Below are 17,285 nucleotides of genomic sequence, written 5' to 3'. Positions count from 1 at the left end.
CTGCACCACAGTGGTTGAAAATTGCTGCTTTGGAGGTTCGGAGCTCTGCGATGAGGTCCTCTGCAGAAGTGTGAGAAATGCTTCCCTGAGGAAGGGAAGCGGTGGAGAGAGCCTAGCAGCATGCAAACGAGGTGCTAGTCCGACCACAGTAATTCAGAGTCAGAGTTTGGGTTGCTAAACTCAGATCTGCCTGTGTCTTTCCCTTTAACATCTTCATCTCCTTATTTTCTTGGTCTCTGCTAACTGTTGAGTGTCTGTGAGGACATAATCTCCGTCATCCCTGGAACTACCAACCTTCCTACAGCATGTTTCCTGTTTGCTGCCCTTTGGTTTTGTTTCACTTTACCCCCTTTTGAAGGTCACTTTGTAATCTGGCAATGCTGCTTGTGTGCATGGTCAGTTTCTACTTTCTTTTTTTGCCACACGCCCCCCCCCCTTTTTCTTTCAAAGTTTAAGAGCCAGGAAAAATTTGCACTGGGGACTACTTAAAAAAGTAGCCCTATGATGGGACATTTGTGGAGGCGTCACATTCTGTAACGTTCCCGTGAAAGGTTGACAGAATATACTCGTGTGCTCTTTCCTAGAGGTGTGGAAGGCCGATGGCCAGGTGGAGAGGGAGCACAGTGACCCAGAGGAGCAGGCAAGGCCATTTATAATCTTTAAGAACCAAACCCCAATTGAGGAAAGAAGTGACCTCTTTGAAAAATCATTCAATCTGAGCACAGACTTTGTTTCTTTAAGACAAGTACCGTATAAATATGACTTATATGAAAAAACTTTGAAATATAGTTCAGACTTACTTAACGGTAATAGCTATATAAGGAAGCAAGCTGACGAGTATAATGGATTTGGAAAAGCACTTATCTATGTAAAGCAAGAGAAAACCCATACTGGAATGGAATACACTGACTATAACAAAAGTGGAAAAGCCTTTGGCCATAAAGAAGCCATATTTAAACATCAGAAAATTAGAAATTTGATACAACCTTTCATTTGTAATTACTGTGACAAGGCTTTCTCCTTTAAGTCACTCCTCATTAGTCATAAGAGAATACATACTGGAGAAAAACCTTATGAATGTAATGTGTGTAAGAAAACCTTCTCCCATAAGGCAAACCTCATTAAGCATCAGAGAATTCATACCGGGGAGAAACCCTTTGAATGTCTTGAATGTGGAAAAGCTTTCACCCACCAGTCAAACCTCATTGTGCACCAGAGAGCACATATGGAGAAGAAGCCATATGAATGCAGCGAATGTGGCAAGACATTTGCTCAGAAGTTTGAACTTACTACACACCAGAGAATTCATACAGGGGAGCGACCCTATGAGTGTAATGAATGTGCAAAAACCTTCTTCAAGAAATCAAACCTCATTATACATCAGAAAATTCACACGGGGGAGAAACGCTACGAGTGCAGCGAATGTGGGAAATCCTTTATCCAGAACTCACAACTCATTATACATATGAGAACTCACACAGGGGAGAAACCCTATGAGTGTACGGAATGCGGCAAAACATTCAGCCAGCGGTCGACTCTTAGGTTACACTTGCGAATCCATACAGGAGAGAAACCATATGAGTGTTCTCAGTGTGGGAAGGCCTTCAGCAGGAAGTCCCGACTCAGTGTCCATCTAAGGGTTCATCTAGGGGACAAACCCTGAGACTGCACCAGGTCGAGCTGTGCAAAATCCTTCTACCAGAACCCTTCCAGTGGATGAGAAACCTGCGGAGGTACTGAAGGAGCATGGGAATACCTGCCGAGATACCATCTCTCAACTCAGAAATGTAAAAATAGGGTCCCCTAAGAACAACAATATACTGAAAGGTAGATATGATACCCAGTGAAAGAATACATATCAGAATATATCCAATTGTAAATAGACATACTTAACTATATTACAATGAGCTTTTTAAAATCTTGAATGAATTATTTGAGAATGAAATAATCTAGGAAGCAGCACAAAGGATCTACAGACAGTACCTAGGAATTTGGTGGTTGTGTGTGATTATGCCACAGAAATATATTTTAGATCTGCACATGCAAATTTAACAGTCACTGGAAGTTTGAAATTCTTGTCCTCTGTAATAATTAGGACACATCAAACAGGATTTTTCATATTAAATATCACATGTGCTTTTCTAGTATCTTTCCAGTTCAGTATGCATTCCAAATGAAATACATCTTAAAGTAGCAGGTAACATGCTTTCTCCTACGCTTGCTGGCACATACACATTGGTATGGTCGTTGTTAATGAGCTGCCTCTTAATGAATGGAAGACATGTTGAAGTTTTAACTTGCTCTGGGCTTGATTGTCTAGGAGCATTACTTACATAAATATGCAAATATGAGATAATTAAGAGGAAGTTTGGAGAGTAAAAGAAGGCAGCTGTGGACTGTATTACTCAGTATGCACCACAGATAGAAATGGGCTACAGAGAATCCACATCCATCATGCTAGTGGGGTGTTAATATACAAATGCATGTCAATTACCAAAATGTTGAATAACCCAGAAACCACCTGTGTTTTTGTGTTTTGTTTCTGTTAATATTTTATGAATTGTCTTGTAAAAAATGATAGGATGTGTATGTAGTGCACAAATATGTTAGTTACCTTTCAGAAACTTTAAAGGGAAAATAATTTATTTTAAGAAGCTGTCACATGTATGTTACTTTATGAAGTTTCCATGTGCATAATACACTTCACAAATAAATTTTTGCAGTATTCTGTTTGGAAGAGGCACTTCTGTTTCCTTGAGTTGCACTATAATCAACCTAAAGCATTTCCCTTTGGAATCTGTCTTAGTATAACTTAGACCTTTTCTTTAAAGGTTCACAAGCATTTTTATAAATTACACTGTTCAGTGATCTCTCCATATATTGTTTCATCTACAAACATGTATCTTTTCTGTATAACTCAAAGATACATTTTAGGCTTGATTTCAGATTCACAGGTTCCTCCTTTTCCTGTCAATCACAAATCATGCATTAGCATTGTAAATGGCAACCATAACCAGCTTTTTAAAATTAATTTTTGAAGACCATTGACATGTTGTGACTATGTATGAATATGAGTGACATTCTGAACAAATTTACTGGAATATCCATAGTCCAGTAAATCTTTAAGTTGCCATCTTATCTACTACTAACAGCAAGGATGCAGAGGAGAAGGTTAATGTCACCCTCTGCTATTAGAGTGTAAATTGTGACAGCCTCCTTGGAAATCACTGTGACTCTTTTAACATTAAGAATATACATACTCTTCAACCCAGCAGTCTTATGTTTGGGAACCTATCCCAAAGAAAAAATGAAAGTGGCAGTACTTAAGATTATATTTATCAAAGTATATTTTATTTTTGGTAAGGACAAAAGGAAACACTGTAAATGACTATCAGTAAGGGAAAGATTGAATAAACTGTAGTACAAACCTACTATGGTTGATTGATAGTATTCCACAGAAAAGAATGTAGGAGCAACACCTCCAGGTCAGATGAGAACAGCAAGAGGAGAGAGTATAGACCAAACTTTGTAAAATAAAGATCTAAGAACCTTGTGTGTGTGTGTGTATTTGTGACTTTATGGACTTGAAGAATAGAATTCTAAGTAAAAAATATAATTGCCATTAATTCCAGTAGAAAAATTTCCACGCATTTCATAGTCCCTAAATTAACATTCATTTATACTAAAACAACACCATAACCCTTTAAAATGGACAGCTTGTTAAATAGCATTAGTTAACACAGCACAGCATCAGGCAGGCTCTAGCTGTCACGGCTGTTTTACGCTTAAGCCTGTGATTTCAACAAACATGTATTTGACATTAGTGTTCACACCATGGAAACCTTATATTTAAAAAGAGGAAAAATAGCAAAGACAAAAAATTGCAAGGTATGCCAAAGTTATAAATTACAAATGCTTTGAGAACACATACCCACCTTTACAGTGGCAAAGGTGATCATAGGGATGACTGTTCTCTCATGAGCTGTTTGCTCCCAGGGCCCTGGAAATCCAGACCAGAACTTCTGATTTTTTTTTAAATGTCTTGTCATCATAAACCAACGTGATCTTAGGTGAAATTCCTTCTAAAGACAGATTCTATGGCCTGACCATAGGACTGTACTTCATTTATCCTCAGCAAGCTGGGAGGGCAGGGATTACGCATTACTTGGAGCCCGCGGGCCGGGAGGTAGTGCAGATTGCACAAGAAAACCCAGCTGTTAGGGTGTTTCCAGACTCACACCTCTGCCTGTCTGACCCCAAAGCCCACACCCACTGCACTTGGCCCTGTGACCTGTTCTTATTCCACTGATATTTTCATTATGGAGATTTTCTTCTATTTTTATACTTATTTTTAATAACCAAAGTACTTGAATAGTTTTACTTTTTCACATTGTTTTATGCTTTATAAATCTCATGTGGATCAGTCTAATTGGCAACACTACTGTTGGTAAGTCTGAGGACTCGTCAGTCATATGGGAGATTAGGTGACAGCGTTCTAGGCAAGAGGCTCAAAACTTGCAAAGACACGAAATGATTGGTGCCAGGTCCTCGGGGTGGAGGGTTTAGTGGGATGCAGCTGAAGGTTCGGTCCCAGCCACCCCTGCCGTCTCCCCTGTCACAGTGGCCACCCTGGGCTGCAGTGTCATTCTCTTCAGCTGAGGAACCAACACAGAGCCCTGTTCACCACCCACCCTCAGGCAGTTGGTCGGGAAAGTCAGGAGCCTTGTTGTGTTCAACCGATTAGCTGACTGTCCTATCAAGTCCTGCTGGCCAAAGTGCAGTGGATTTTGGGACTTGGTCTCCACTCAACAGTCTTCTGACTACACCCAGTCTGTGCTTTGGTGTTTATTTTTTTATCCTCACCCAAGGATATTTTTACATTTATCTCCAGATAGAGTGGGAGGAGGTGAGGGAAGAGAGGAAGAAAGAGAGAACCATCAGCACAAGAAAGACACAACAATTGGTTGCCACCCGCATGACCCCAACCGGGGCTGGGGACAAACTGCAACCAAGGTATGTGCCCTTGGCCAGAATCAAACCCGCGACTCTTTGGTCCGAGGGCCGGCGCTGTGACCACTGAGCGAAACTGGCCAGGGCAGTGCTCTGGTGTTTTAGAAAAGGGAAACCCATAGCTCATCCTGCCAAGCAGTAGTCAGTGGAACACTCCTGGGACCCCTCTGCCCCATTTTGAGCTCTTAGACATTGTTGGTGACCTCCTTATCCTCTTTTCTGACCCCAGAGAGAGGCTCCCCTTCTACCTCAGGCACACACTGGAATTGTTTCCTGTGTAACACATGTTTGAATAAAGGAGACCCTACCTTTCCCTCGGTTTTATAAGGACTGTTAGGATGTTCAAATACACCAACCAACCAACCAAAACACACCTGGACTCGTGAAAGAACCCCAAGATGGGTACTGAAGAACTCAAATTATTAGAGCATGCAGGGAGCACAAAACTTCATGAGAAGTCCAGACTGTAGCTGTTAACACTGACCATGCAGTGGGTGTCGGGACAGCCATTCATTCATTCCAAAAAGATACCTTGAGCACCAAACAAGGGGGCCAACAGGGTCGGCTGCTGGGGATGCTGTGGTGAATAGATTATGACAGGCTTCTGCCCGTGGGTGTTTACATATCAGGGGTGCATCCCAGGAGCAGACAGAAAACGTGGGCAGAGGACAGGATGCATAGTGAAGCAGGAAACAGGTGTGGGCTAGGCCTGACCCTGTGAGAAAAATGCAAAACCACCAGAGGAGTAGCATCATCTGCTTTTTGTTTGTTTCCTTTATTGATATTAGAGAGAGGACATGAGAGGAAGAGAGAACATCAATTGGCTGCCTCCTGGATGCCCCCTACTGGGGATTGGGATCACAACCTGGGCATGTATCCTGACCAGGAATTGAACCGGCAACCTTGTTGCATTAGTTTACGCTCAACCAGTGAGCCAGGCCGGCCAGACTCATCTGCTTTTTAAAAAGTACATGAATCTGATGCTCATTGGAAGGAGAATTTGGGTCGAGTTGCTCACAAACAGAAACCCCCACCTAGGAAGAGAAACCTAGGACTAGAAATTCTGCCGATTCAAAGCAATTAAGAACGTCCTGCCCTGGCCGGTTTTGCTCAGCGGTTAGAGCGTCCACCTGCGGTCCGGAGAGACCCGGGTTCGGTTCCCGCTAAGGGCACGTACCTCGGTTGCAGTTTGACCCCAGCCCTGGTTGGTCGTGCGGGTGGCAGCCACTCGATGTGTCCCTTTCACATCGATGTTTCCCTCTCTCTTCCTCTCTCTCCCTCCCACTCTATCTGTACAAAAGATGGAGGGATGTCCTCGGGTGAGGATAAAAAAAACAAAAGAACGTCCTGCTTCCTTCTGTTACTGGGTGTTGACAATTAGTAATAAATCATCTTGCAAGGATCCAAGTTGACTTGAATTCTTTCTGCTTCCCTAGCTCAAATCTAGTGTCTTCTGATGTTCCCCCCATTTCTCCCACCTCCAGCCCATCCAGACTCCTGAGAATGACCCATCCCCACCTCAAAACTCTGGAATTCCACACCCTGAACACCAGTAACTGCAGGTTGTCTAGGGGTAGAGCCAACATTCGCACTTTCGGCTTGTCTGGTTGATTTCAGCAGCATGTGGGAAGGAGTTATCAGAGGCCTGTATCCCTGCAGTTCGCTGAGGCCAGGTGAGAAAAGGAGGGGTCGCAGATGGGGGGTGATACCTCTTAGAGCAGGGAGATAGAGGTGTGGGAGTCTGTCATGGGAAGGATGCATGTGAAGATAGCAGGAGGCTTATGAGACTGATCACTGCCTCAGATCACTGCTCAGGACGACAGACGCTGTAATGTTGAAAATAAAGCCATGCTTTGTGATGCAGACCAGGCCAGGGGCAGGATTGGAACAGAATGTGGTCAGCTGGCCTGGCTGTACTGGGTACAGGAGTAGCCTGAAGAGTAGGCACAAGCCTGGGCGAGGCAGGGGCAGCTAAGGGGTACCCTGCTGGGACATAAACTCATTGATGGAGAAGCCATCTAGAGCAGGTGAAGACACATGACATCAAGCTAGTGAGGATACTCAGTATGGCTCCCCTGTGGCCTCGGGAGGTCAAACACTAATAAAAACAACCTTTACCACCAGTGGTAGTAATAGTAACCACAGTAATGCTATCAGTCATGATGGCATGTAGGTATTACTTGCTTTTCTGTTCTTGGCAGTGTATTGTCACTTTATACACACCAACAGTTCAGTAGTCTAATAACCCATGAGGTAAGTTTATTATTCTTGTGTATCAATGAAGAAACAGGTTCAGAGAGGCCAAGGAATTTGCTCAAGTTACGTGAAGTGGTGCAACACGTAAGGGTATGAAAAGTTAAGATTGTACATCTAGAGCAACCACTGAAAAATCATGGAACGAGGTATATCTGAAAAGCCAACAGATGAGTTACCCTAAAAATATTTTTTTAATATGTTCCTATTGAATTTTTTTTAGAGAGGAGAGAGAGAGAGAGAAACATAGATTGACTGCCTCCTGCACGCCCCTTACTGGGGATTGAGCCCACAACTCGGGTATGTGCCCTGACCAGGAATCGAACCCGGATCTCTCAGTCCATGGGACAACGCTCAATCCAGTGAGCCATACCAGCTGGGCCCTAAAAATGTTTTTAATCCAAAAGAAGGTGAGAAAGGAGTGGGGAACAAAGAAAGGGGTGAGGGTTGGGGGAAAACAAAACAAATAGTAAAATGATAGACCTAAAATTCAACCAAGATCATTGGCAAATGGATTTTTTTTTTAAGACCAAACTATATGCTCTGTAAGAATAATTTTTAATATAAAGACACAGATGGGTGGAAACTACGTAGATAGGAAAAGTACTATATGTAGCCAGTAAACATAAGAGGCTTGGAGAGGCACTGTTAATATAAGATAAAGTAAACTTCAAGACAGGACTACCAGAGACAAAGAGTAAGCATGCTGATAAAAAGGTCATTTCAAAAAGACAACATGTATGTGCCTAATAACAGAGTTTCAAAATAGATAAACCAAAAAATTGACAGATTTAAAGGAGGAAAAGAAGCCCGCAAGCACAGTTGCACATCTTAACACCTCTCAGCAACTGATGGAACTAGACAAAAATTCAATAAAGATAGAGTATATGAACAACACAATTAACCAGCTTGATCTAATTGATGGCTCACTTGGCCAGCAGCTACAGGATACATTCTTTCTAAGTGTGCATGGCACGTTCAAGACAGCCATGCTGGGCCACACAAAATCTTAATGGGTATACAAGGATTGGAATCGTACTGAAGGTTCTCAGACCACAACACAATTCAATTAGAAATCAGTAACGAGCCCTAGCCGGTTTGGCTTAGTGATTAGAGCATCGGCCTGCGGTCCGGAGAGACCCGGGTTCGGTTCCCGCTAAGGGCACGTACTTCGGTTGCAGTTTGTCCCCGGCCCTGGTTGGTCGTGCGGATGGCAGCCACTCGATGTGTCCCTTTCACATCGATGTTTCTCTCTCTCTCTCTCTTCCTCTCTCTCCCTCCCACTCTATCTGTACAAAAAAAAAAAAAAAGAAAGAAAGAAATCAGTAATGAGATAGCTGTAGCCTAAGCACCTGACAGTTGTGGTTTTTATTGTAATACAAGTGACCGACCTAAACTTTAGACTGCTGAGACATCCACTTCCAACGCTATTTTGGATCAACACATTTCCAGCCACACAACTAAATTTAAGAGCCAGGCTCTGGTGCTCCCCACCCCTCCACAACTTTCCTTTGTTTTTGAGATCTTCAGTTGACCATTTGACTGCTTGTTTTTCCCTTACTGTGCCTTTTTAAAAAAAAAATAATTGTATTGATATTTTGAGAGAGAGAAGAGAAACATAGATGTAAGAGATACTCCTGCACGCCCCCTACTGGGGATCGAACCTGCAACACGGGCATGTGCCCTGACTGGGAATTGAACCAGGATCTCTCAGTACATGGGACTATAAATCAGAAGTTTCTATGACCCCCTCCTGGGGTTCAAAAATTTGCTAGAGCAACTCAAATCTCAGGAAACCCATTTACTCACTAGACTACTAGTTTATTATAAAAAAATATAACTCAGGCCCTGGCCAGTTTGGCTCAGCGGTTGGAGCATTGGCCTGCAGACCAGAGAGTCCCGGGTTCGGTTCCTGCTAGGGGCACGTACCAAAAAAAAAAAATGTAACGAGGGCACAGCCAGGTGGAAGAGATGCATAGGACAAGGAGTGGGGAAAGGGTACAGAGCTTCCATGCCTTCCCCAGGGGTACCCATGTTCACCAACCTGGAAGCTCTCTGAACCTGGTGAGCTTGTTAGCACCAATAGAAATTCCTTCGTTCTTTTTATGCAATGACTTCCCTTCCCTTTCTCATCAAAACCCCTTGCTTTCACCCCATAATTGAAACATTATCTGGGTTTCTACCCAAATGCTTCCCCAATAGCTATTCTTTGATCTCAGATAAACACTGGTTCTTTATTTTTAGGTTAACAAAACCCACAACTTTCTCCCAGAGCGACCGCTCTCAGAGGTTAGTTAAGGTACAAATAGTTCAGGACTTCCGGTCAAGATGGCAGGTAGGTAAACGCGGTATCGCATCCTCCCACAACCACATCAAAGTTACAACTAAACTACAGAACAACCATCATTCAAAACCACCTGAAATCAAGCTGAATGGAAGTACTACAACTACAAAACTAAAGAAGAAGCCACATGAAGACTGGTAGGAGGGCAGAGGCACACATAGGCTGGTCCCACACCCACATGTGGATAAAAATCAGGAGGACACCCCGGCTGGGAAGGTCCTCCCTGAGGACTGAGGGGTCCCTGTCTCACACCAGGTGCCCAGCTCAGGGTTCCAGTGCCAGAAAAAGAAGTCCCCATAACCTCTGGCTGGAAAAACCAGCTGGAACTGAGGCTGAAGGAGGCTGAGGCTGCTAGAGCCCCAGGCAGCTCCTCTTAAAGGGCCCACACACAAACCTACTTGGACTCACACCCTCCAGGCCCCAGCGTGGGGGAGGCAGCTCAAAAGGCACCAGAGACATGGGAAAGAACTGAGTTGCTTGGCATTGGGGCGAGGGCTGGAGAGGCAGCTTTCTCCTGGACAGATGTGCTGTCAGAGACCTTTGTTCCTTTGGTAAACCCTTCCCCAACAAGGCCAGCAGAAGGCAGCCATATCTGGGACTCCAGCAACCTGGCTCACACTGGTAACCCCGCCCTGGTGATTCCCTGAGGTCCTGCCCCACCCAACTTTCAGGCCCACCCAAGCTGTTGCCAGTTGCTTTACCATAGGAATGGCCTGTCTTAGATCCTGCTTGAGATTTTCCTAAAATCTCTCAAACAAGCAGCATCTCAGCGAGCCCCATACTTCTGGTTAAGTGGCCCTAGGCCTGGTACTAGAAGCAGCCAGTCTTGGTTCACAACTTGGCTTTGCCTGGGTACATCCAAGCCCAGCACAAGAAGCAGCCTTCTGCAGACCACTTTGTAGCTTATACCTGGTGTTCCCAGGTAGAACACAGGCAGTGGCTGACCTGGCCCCGAGCCAGTATACCCAGTGAACAGCTTCAGAACACTGCTAAGCACCACAACCCAACCACCTCCACAAGTGACACACTCAAGGAGTGGACTCAGGAGGGTACCAGAGCCCTGCTGAAGTAAGTCTTGCTCTCTGTGCTGGGCCCCTGCACTGTTGATCCTCCAAGGTAGTCAGAGGTCAGTGGATAGTGAGCACAGCCAGTCCTTGCAGCTGATCAGCCTGAGTAAAACCCTCTCATTGATGTGCCAACAGCAATCAAGACTCAATTACAACAGAAGGGTGTAAAGTCCACACGAGGGGTACACCTCGAGGGCCCAGCTGAGAGACCAGGGGGGCTGTGCCACTGGGCCCTACAGGACACCTTCTATAATAGGCCACCCTAGGAATCCCAGGAGACATAGCAACTCTACCTAATACATAGAAGCAAACACAGGGAGGCAGCCAAAATGAGGAGACAAAGAAACATGTCCCAAATGAAAGAAGAGAACAAAACTCCAGGAAAAGAACTAAACAAAATGAAGATAAGCAATCTAACAGATGCAGAGTTCAAAACACTGCTTATAAGGATGCTCAATGAACTTAGTAAGAACTCACTTCAATAAACTTAGTGAGGACCTCAAGGCCATAAAAAAGGACCTGTCAGAAATGAAGAGGGTACTAACTGAAATAAAGAATAATTTACACTGATTCAATAGTAGAGGAGATAAAGCCAAGAAGCAAATCATCAATTTGGAATAAAAGGAAGCAAATCAGAACAGGGAAAAAAAGAAAAAAAAAAGAATCCAAAAAAATGAGGATCGTGTAAGGAGCCTCTGGGACAACTTCAAGCGTGCCAACATTCACATCTTGGGGGTGCCAGAAGGAGAAGAGAGAGAACAAGAAATTGAAAACCTATTTGAAACAATAACGACAGAAAACTTCCCTAACTTGGTGAAGGAAACAGACATACAAGTCCAGGAAGCACAGAGAGTCCCAAACAAGATGAACCCCAGGAGGCTCACACATCGTAATCAAAATGCAAAAGGTTCAAGACAAAGAGAGAATCTTAAAAGCAGCAAGAGAAAAGCTGTTTGTTACCTACAAAGGAGTTCCCATAAGACTGTCAGCTGGCCCTGGCCAGTTTGGCTCAGCGGTTGGAGCATGGGCCTAAGGACCAGAGAGTCTTGGGTTCGGTTCCCACTAGGGGAATGTACCAAAAAAAAAAAAAAAAGACTGTCAGCTCATTTCTCAAAAGAAACTTTGCAGGCCAGAAGGGAGTGGCAAGAAATACTTAGAATGATGAAAAGCAAGAACCTACAACCAAGATTACTCTATCCTGCAAAGCTGTCATTTAGAATTGATGGACAGATCAAGAGTTTCCCAGACAAGAAAATGCTAAAGAAGTTCACCACCACCAAACCATTATTATATAAAATGTTGAAGGGTCTTCTTGAAGAAAAAGAAGATAAAAAATATGAACAAACAAAATGGCAGTGAATACACATCTATCGACAATTGAATCTACAAACAAAATGAACAAGCAGAACAGAAACATTCTCATAGATACAGAGAACATTTTGTTGGTTGCCAGATGGGAGGGGGGGTTAGGGAAATGGGTGAAAAAGGTGAAGGGATTAAGAAGTACAAATGGAGACTTCTGGTCAAGATGGCAGGTAGGTAAACGCGGTACCGCGTCCTCCCACAACCACATCAAAGTTACAACTAAACTACAGAACAACCATCATTCAAAGCCACCTGAAATCAAGCTGAATGGAGTCCTACAACTACGGAATTAAAGCAGCAGCCACATCGAGACTGGTAGGAGGGGTGGAGGCGGACGGGCTGGTCCCACACCCACGTGTGGAGGATAAAAACCAGGAGGACACCTCGGCTGGGAAGGTCCTCCCTGAAGACTAAGGGGGTCCCTGTCCCACACCAGGTGCCCCGCTCAGGGTTCCAGTGCCAGGAATAGAAGTCCCCATAACTTCTGGCTGGAAAAAACAGCGGGAACTGAGGCTCAGGGAGGCTGAGGCAGCTGGAGCCCCAGGCAGCTCCTTAAAGGGCCCGCGCATGGACTTGTCGGACTCTCTCCCTCTAAGCCTGGAGGGGAGGCAGCTTGAGGGGCACCAGAGACATACAGGGAAGAACTGAGCTGTTTGGCATTGGAGCAAGGGCTGGAGAGGGGGCTTTCTCCAGGACAAACGTGCTGTCAGAGGCCTTTGTTCCTTTGGTGAGCCCTTCCCTGGGCCGGCAGACAGCTGCCGTATCTGGGACTCCAGCAACCTGGCTCTCACTGGTAACCCTGCCCTGGTGATTCCCTGAGGCCCCACCCTGCCCAACTTTCAGGCCCACCAGTTGCTTAACCATAGGATTGGCCTGTCTTGGATCCTGCGTCAGGTTTTCCTAAATTCTTTCAAACAAGCAGCATCTGGTCTCAGATAGCCCCATACCTCTTGTTAAGTAATACACAGAAACAAACACAGGGAGGCAGCCAAAATGAGGAGACAAAGAAACAGGTCCCAAATGAAAGAACAGAACAAAACCCCAAGAAAAGAACTAAGCGAAATGGAGATAAGCAACCTAACAGATGCTGAGTTCAAAATACTGCTAATAAAGATGCTCAGTGAACTTAGTGAGGGCCTTAAGAGCATAAAAAAGGACCAGTCAGAAATGATGGATGCACAGTCAGAAATGAAGGAGGCATTAACTGAAATAAAGAATAATTTACACAGATTCAATAGTAGAGTACGTAAATCCAAGAAGCAAACCATTGATTTGGAATTTAAGGAAGCAAAAAATGCCCAATCAGAACAGCAAAAAGAAAAAAGAATCCAAAAAAATGAGGATGGTGTAAGGAGCCTCTGGGACAACTTCAAGTGTTCCAACATTTGCATCTTGAGCGTGCCAGAAGGAGAAGAGAGAGAACAAGAAATTGAAAACCTATTTGAAACAATAATGGCAGAAAACTTTCCTAACTTGGTGAAGGAAACAGACATACAAGTCCAGGAAGCACAGAGAGTCCCAAACAAGATGAATCCCAAGAGACCCACACCAAGACACATCAACATCAAAATGCAGAAGGTTCCAGACAAAGAGAGAATCTTAAAAGCAGCAAGAGAAAAGCAGTTAGTTACCTACAAGGGAGCTCCCATAAGACTGTCAGCTGATTTCTCAAGAAACTTTGCAGGCCAGAAGGGAGTGGCAAGCAATATTCAGAGTGATGAAAAGCAAGAACCTACAACCAAAGTTACTCTATCCTGCAAAGCTGTCATTTAGAATCAATGGCCATATAAACAGTTTCCCAGACAAGAAAAAGTTAAAGGAGTTCATCACCATCAAACCGTTATTATATGAAATGATGAAGGGTCTTTTTGAAGAAAAAGATAAAATATATGAACAAACAAAATGGCAATGAACACATAACTATAGAGAATGGAATCTACAAACAAAATGAACAGGTAGAACAGAAACATGTTGGTTGCCAGATGGGAGGGGGGTTGGGGGAATGGGTGAAAAAGATGAAGGGATTAAGAAGTACAAATTCATTGCTAGACTGACAAATCTCAAAGGGAAAGGGGTTGGGGGGTGGGAAGAAATAAACCAAAGAACTTATATGCATAACCAATGGACACAGACAATAGTGTGGGAAAAGGCGGGAGGGGGGCGGGAGTGGGGAGGAGGGGGTCAATGGGGGAGAAATGAGGAACATCTGTAATACATTCAACAATAAAGATTTAAAAAATAAAATAAAAAATTTAAAAAATACAAATAAAAAAAAAAGTACAAATTGGTTGTTAGACTGACAAACCTCAAAGGGAAGGGAGATTGCGGAGTGGGAAGAAATAAACCCAAAACTTATATGCATATAACCAATGGACACAGACAACAGGTGGGGAAAGGCAGGAGGGGGCGTATGAGTGGGAAGGAGGGGTCAATTGGGGAAAAAGGAGGAACATCTGTAATACATTCAACAATAAAGATAAGTTAAAAAAAATATGTATATATGTATACACACACACACACAGTTCAGCTGGAAGGAGCCCGACCCAAGGTCATCAAATGTCAATGCTCTGTGTGGCTGTGGCTATTCTTATGGCTTTGTATGGCCCGGGTGACGGGTATTGGAAGAGCCCTTGGGTCTGGCCACCACTCAAATCGGTGCTGGAGCAATGCTGTTCTGGCCACAATTGCACCACAGGGCAGAAATTGGGAAGATGGGAGAGCCCTGCTGGAAAGTCTCAGGGCCCCTAGGAGCAATGTCTAAATGACACCAGCTAACTGGCCCTGTGATTGCCCCTGTATAAAACCCAACTGGTGACAGACTGTGCTCCCATGATACTTCCATTACCCTCACCTTCAGTCCCAGGGATGCCTCAATAGCATCCGTAAGACCTCCCTTAGGCTGGGATATAAACGTGCCCAGATTGTCGTGTGTTTTGGACGCGCTCCTCTGGGAATGAAAGGGCAGCCGCCCACTCCGCTGTTGAATGTGCAGCTGGTGACTCCAGCGAGCTCTGTGCTCTACTAGCAGCCATCAGACAGCTCAGTCCTCAGGGAGCCTCCAGGTGCACTCGGGCTGGGCTCCCTGGCCCGGGGCCAAATGCCCACCTGGGTAGCCACATGGGACATTCACCTGCCCTCTGGATGACCATCATTCCAGAGGACATATCACCCCGTCAAAGACCTGGCTGCTCGCCCAGATGGCTCAAGATGTTAATGTATTTCACAGCATCACCCAGATCTTAGAAGACAGTCCCAGTCCCCTCCTCCGAGATCACTGACCCTTCACGTTTGGGGCAACAGACAAGGACTAGATTTCCGACTATTGCCTGTGTAATTATTATAGGATACCAAATTTGCTACTACAATTTTAATTAGATGTGTACTTTCTTGGTTACAACAGGTCCTATTGCTGACTTTTTTTTTAATCCTCACCCGAGGACATTTTTTTCCATTTTTTGTTCAGATAGACTGGGAGGGGGAGAGAGAGATCGAGAGATCGACGTGAAAGGGACGGGGACAAAATGCAACCGAGGTACGCGCCCTTAGCAGGAATCAAACCTGGGTCTCTCTGGACCGCAGGCCGACACTCTAACTGCTGAGCCAAACCGGCCAGGGCCCTACTGCTGACTTTTAACATATCTGCTACCCAGGCTGGTAACAGGGTGGACAGTGTGAGCTGCTGATGACCCACTTCATGGCCGGCTGTCTCGGATAAACCGTGCCACCACAGGAGGTGAAGCAGGCCACCCTCCCCGCTCAGTCCCTCTGTTTTAGGGATCTCTGGTGCACTCAGCTAACTGGCCGCTGCTTTTTCCTTCCCACGCTTTAGTTCCCATACTGATGTTTCACATTCACCAGGAAAGAGTGAACTGGTGAAACCCTTGGCCCCAGTAAAAGCAGAATCCCAGGCCCACGCATTGCTAACGATTTCCTAGTGCTGCTGCTGCTGCTGGGTTGAGCACCCCACTTTGAGAACCCCTGCTCAGAGGGCAACAGTTCCTGCCCTGGAAAGCTCACAGTATAGATGGAGACAGTCACAGAGACAGGTGAGCCCAGTGGAGTGCAGTTGGCGGCAACCAGGGATCCTAGGGGCCCCTGGGAGCACGGAGAAGCATCTAACTCCAGTTGAGACCAAAAAAAGGGAGGGGCTGATACAAATTCGAGGTACACCAGGTTGTTCACTGAGGCCACTCAGCCCGCTGGTCACCCGGCCTTGACTTCTTGTCACTGGAGAGTGAGCAGCACCCCTGCCAGCAGTCCTTCTGTTCAGCCCTAGGATTGCCAGTTGCTGTAACTGCAGAGCAGGACCCCAGCTGCCACTCATGATGGTAACTGCAGCCCCGGGCCCCTGGTATGTCCAGCGCCCAGCACATTGCATCTCAGCTTGGCAGTAGCTCCTATCAACCGCCCTGGCCTAGAGAGGGTAGCCTCAGACGAGCCTAGGGTGCCGGGGCCCCTGTCACCAGCACAGTCCTTCCTGCCTTGGTAAATAGGTGCACCTTCCAGGCCTCCCTGGGAAACAGTCACCCACTGGGCGTTCTGACTACACAGCTCATCCACTCTGGACCTTATCCCCCTGACACAGTCATTCTGGTACTTCTACCTCAATTAATGTGGCCCAGAGCTGTTTACATGCTTCTTGGAAACCATCCTGGCAACATGGTGTTACCATCCCCTAGGGGCCTGGCCGGTATTATAACCTACATTCCAGGTGAGTCCCTAAGTCAATAAACTCTCCCTTATCCGTGTTGGTCCTGCCCCTCCCCTTGATGGAGAGCTAGCTCTCAGCGTCCAGTCTCTATCACGCTCTCCTGGCCCTGTGGCTCCCTTGGCAAAGATTCTTTCATCCCAGGCCCCAAATACCATCAGCAGAGCAGAGATGGGGGCTGATGCCGGGGTGCCTGTTGTTCTGAAGACATGACCCTGGCACAGCAGACCTATCTAGGTAGAGGTTTAACCTTTGGAACTTGGTTGATCTTTGACCAGGTTTTAGACTCAGTCCAGAGCATTCTCCACCATGGGGGTGACCACAGGAGGTGAGAGCCTCCCTGAGCTCCCAGGAGCCTCTCTGCCTTCCACAGCTGGCTTTTAATTACCTGCAAATCACTCTGACTTTTCTTTTTCCAAAGACTTCAATGTGCTTAGCAACAGACACACCGTTTCATGGTCCTTATAGTTTCTCCCCCATTTTTCTCCAACTCCTGGTATCTGGAACCCACAAATGAGTTCTCTTCCACCAGAAATCA

General features: G+C 45.4%; 1 protein-coding gene across 1 annotated transcript in view; it reads left to right on the top strand.

Moving 5' to 3' along the window:
- Positions 1–2,732, top strand: part of ZFP1 (ZFP1 zinc finger protein) — a 40,499-nt gene extending 37,767 nt beyond the window's left edge. The window contains exon 4 of the mRNA XM_036274853.1: positions 585–2,732. Coding sequence (XP_036130746.1) covers positions 585–1,663 — 1,079 coding nt within the window. The 3' untranslated portion in view covers positions 1,664–2,732. The remainder of the gene's footprint in view (positions 1–584) is intronic.
- The last annotated feature ends 14,553 nt before the right edge of the window (positions 2,733–17,285 follow it).

The sequence above is a fragment of the Molossus molossus genome, unplaced genomic scaffold (assembly GCF_014108415.1).
Source record: "Molossus molossus isolate mMolMol1 unplaced genomic scaffold, mMolMol1.p scaffold_m16_p_21, whole genome shotgun sequence".
Lineage (NCBI taxonomy): Eukaryota > Metazoa > Chordata > Mammalia > Chiroptera > Molossidae > Molossus > Molossus molossus.
The sequence above is the reverse complement of the archived record's forward strand: the minus strand, read 5'-3'. Positions and strand labels throughout refer to the sequence as shown.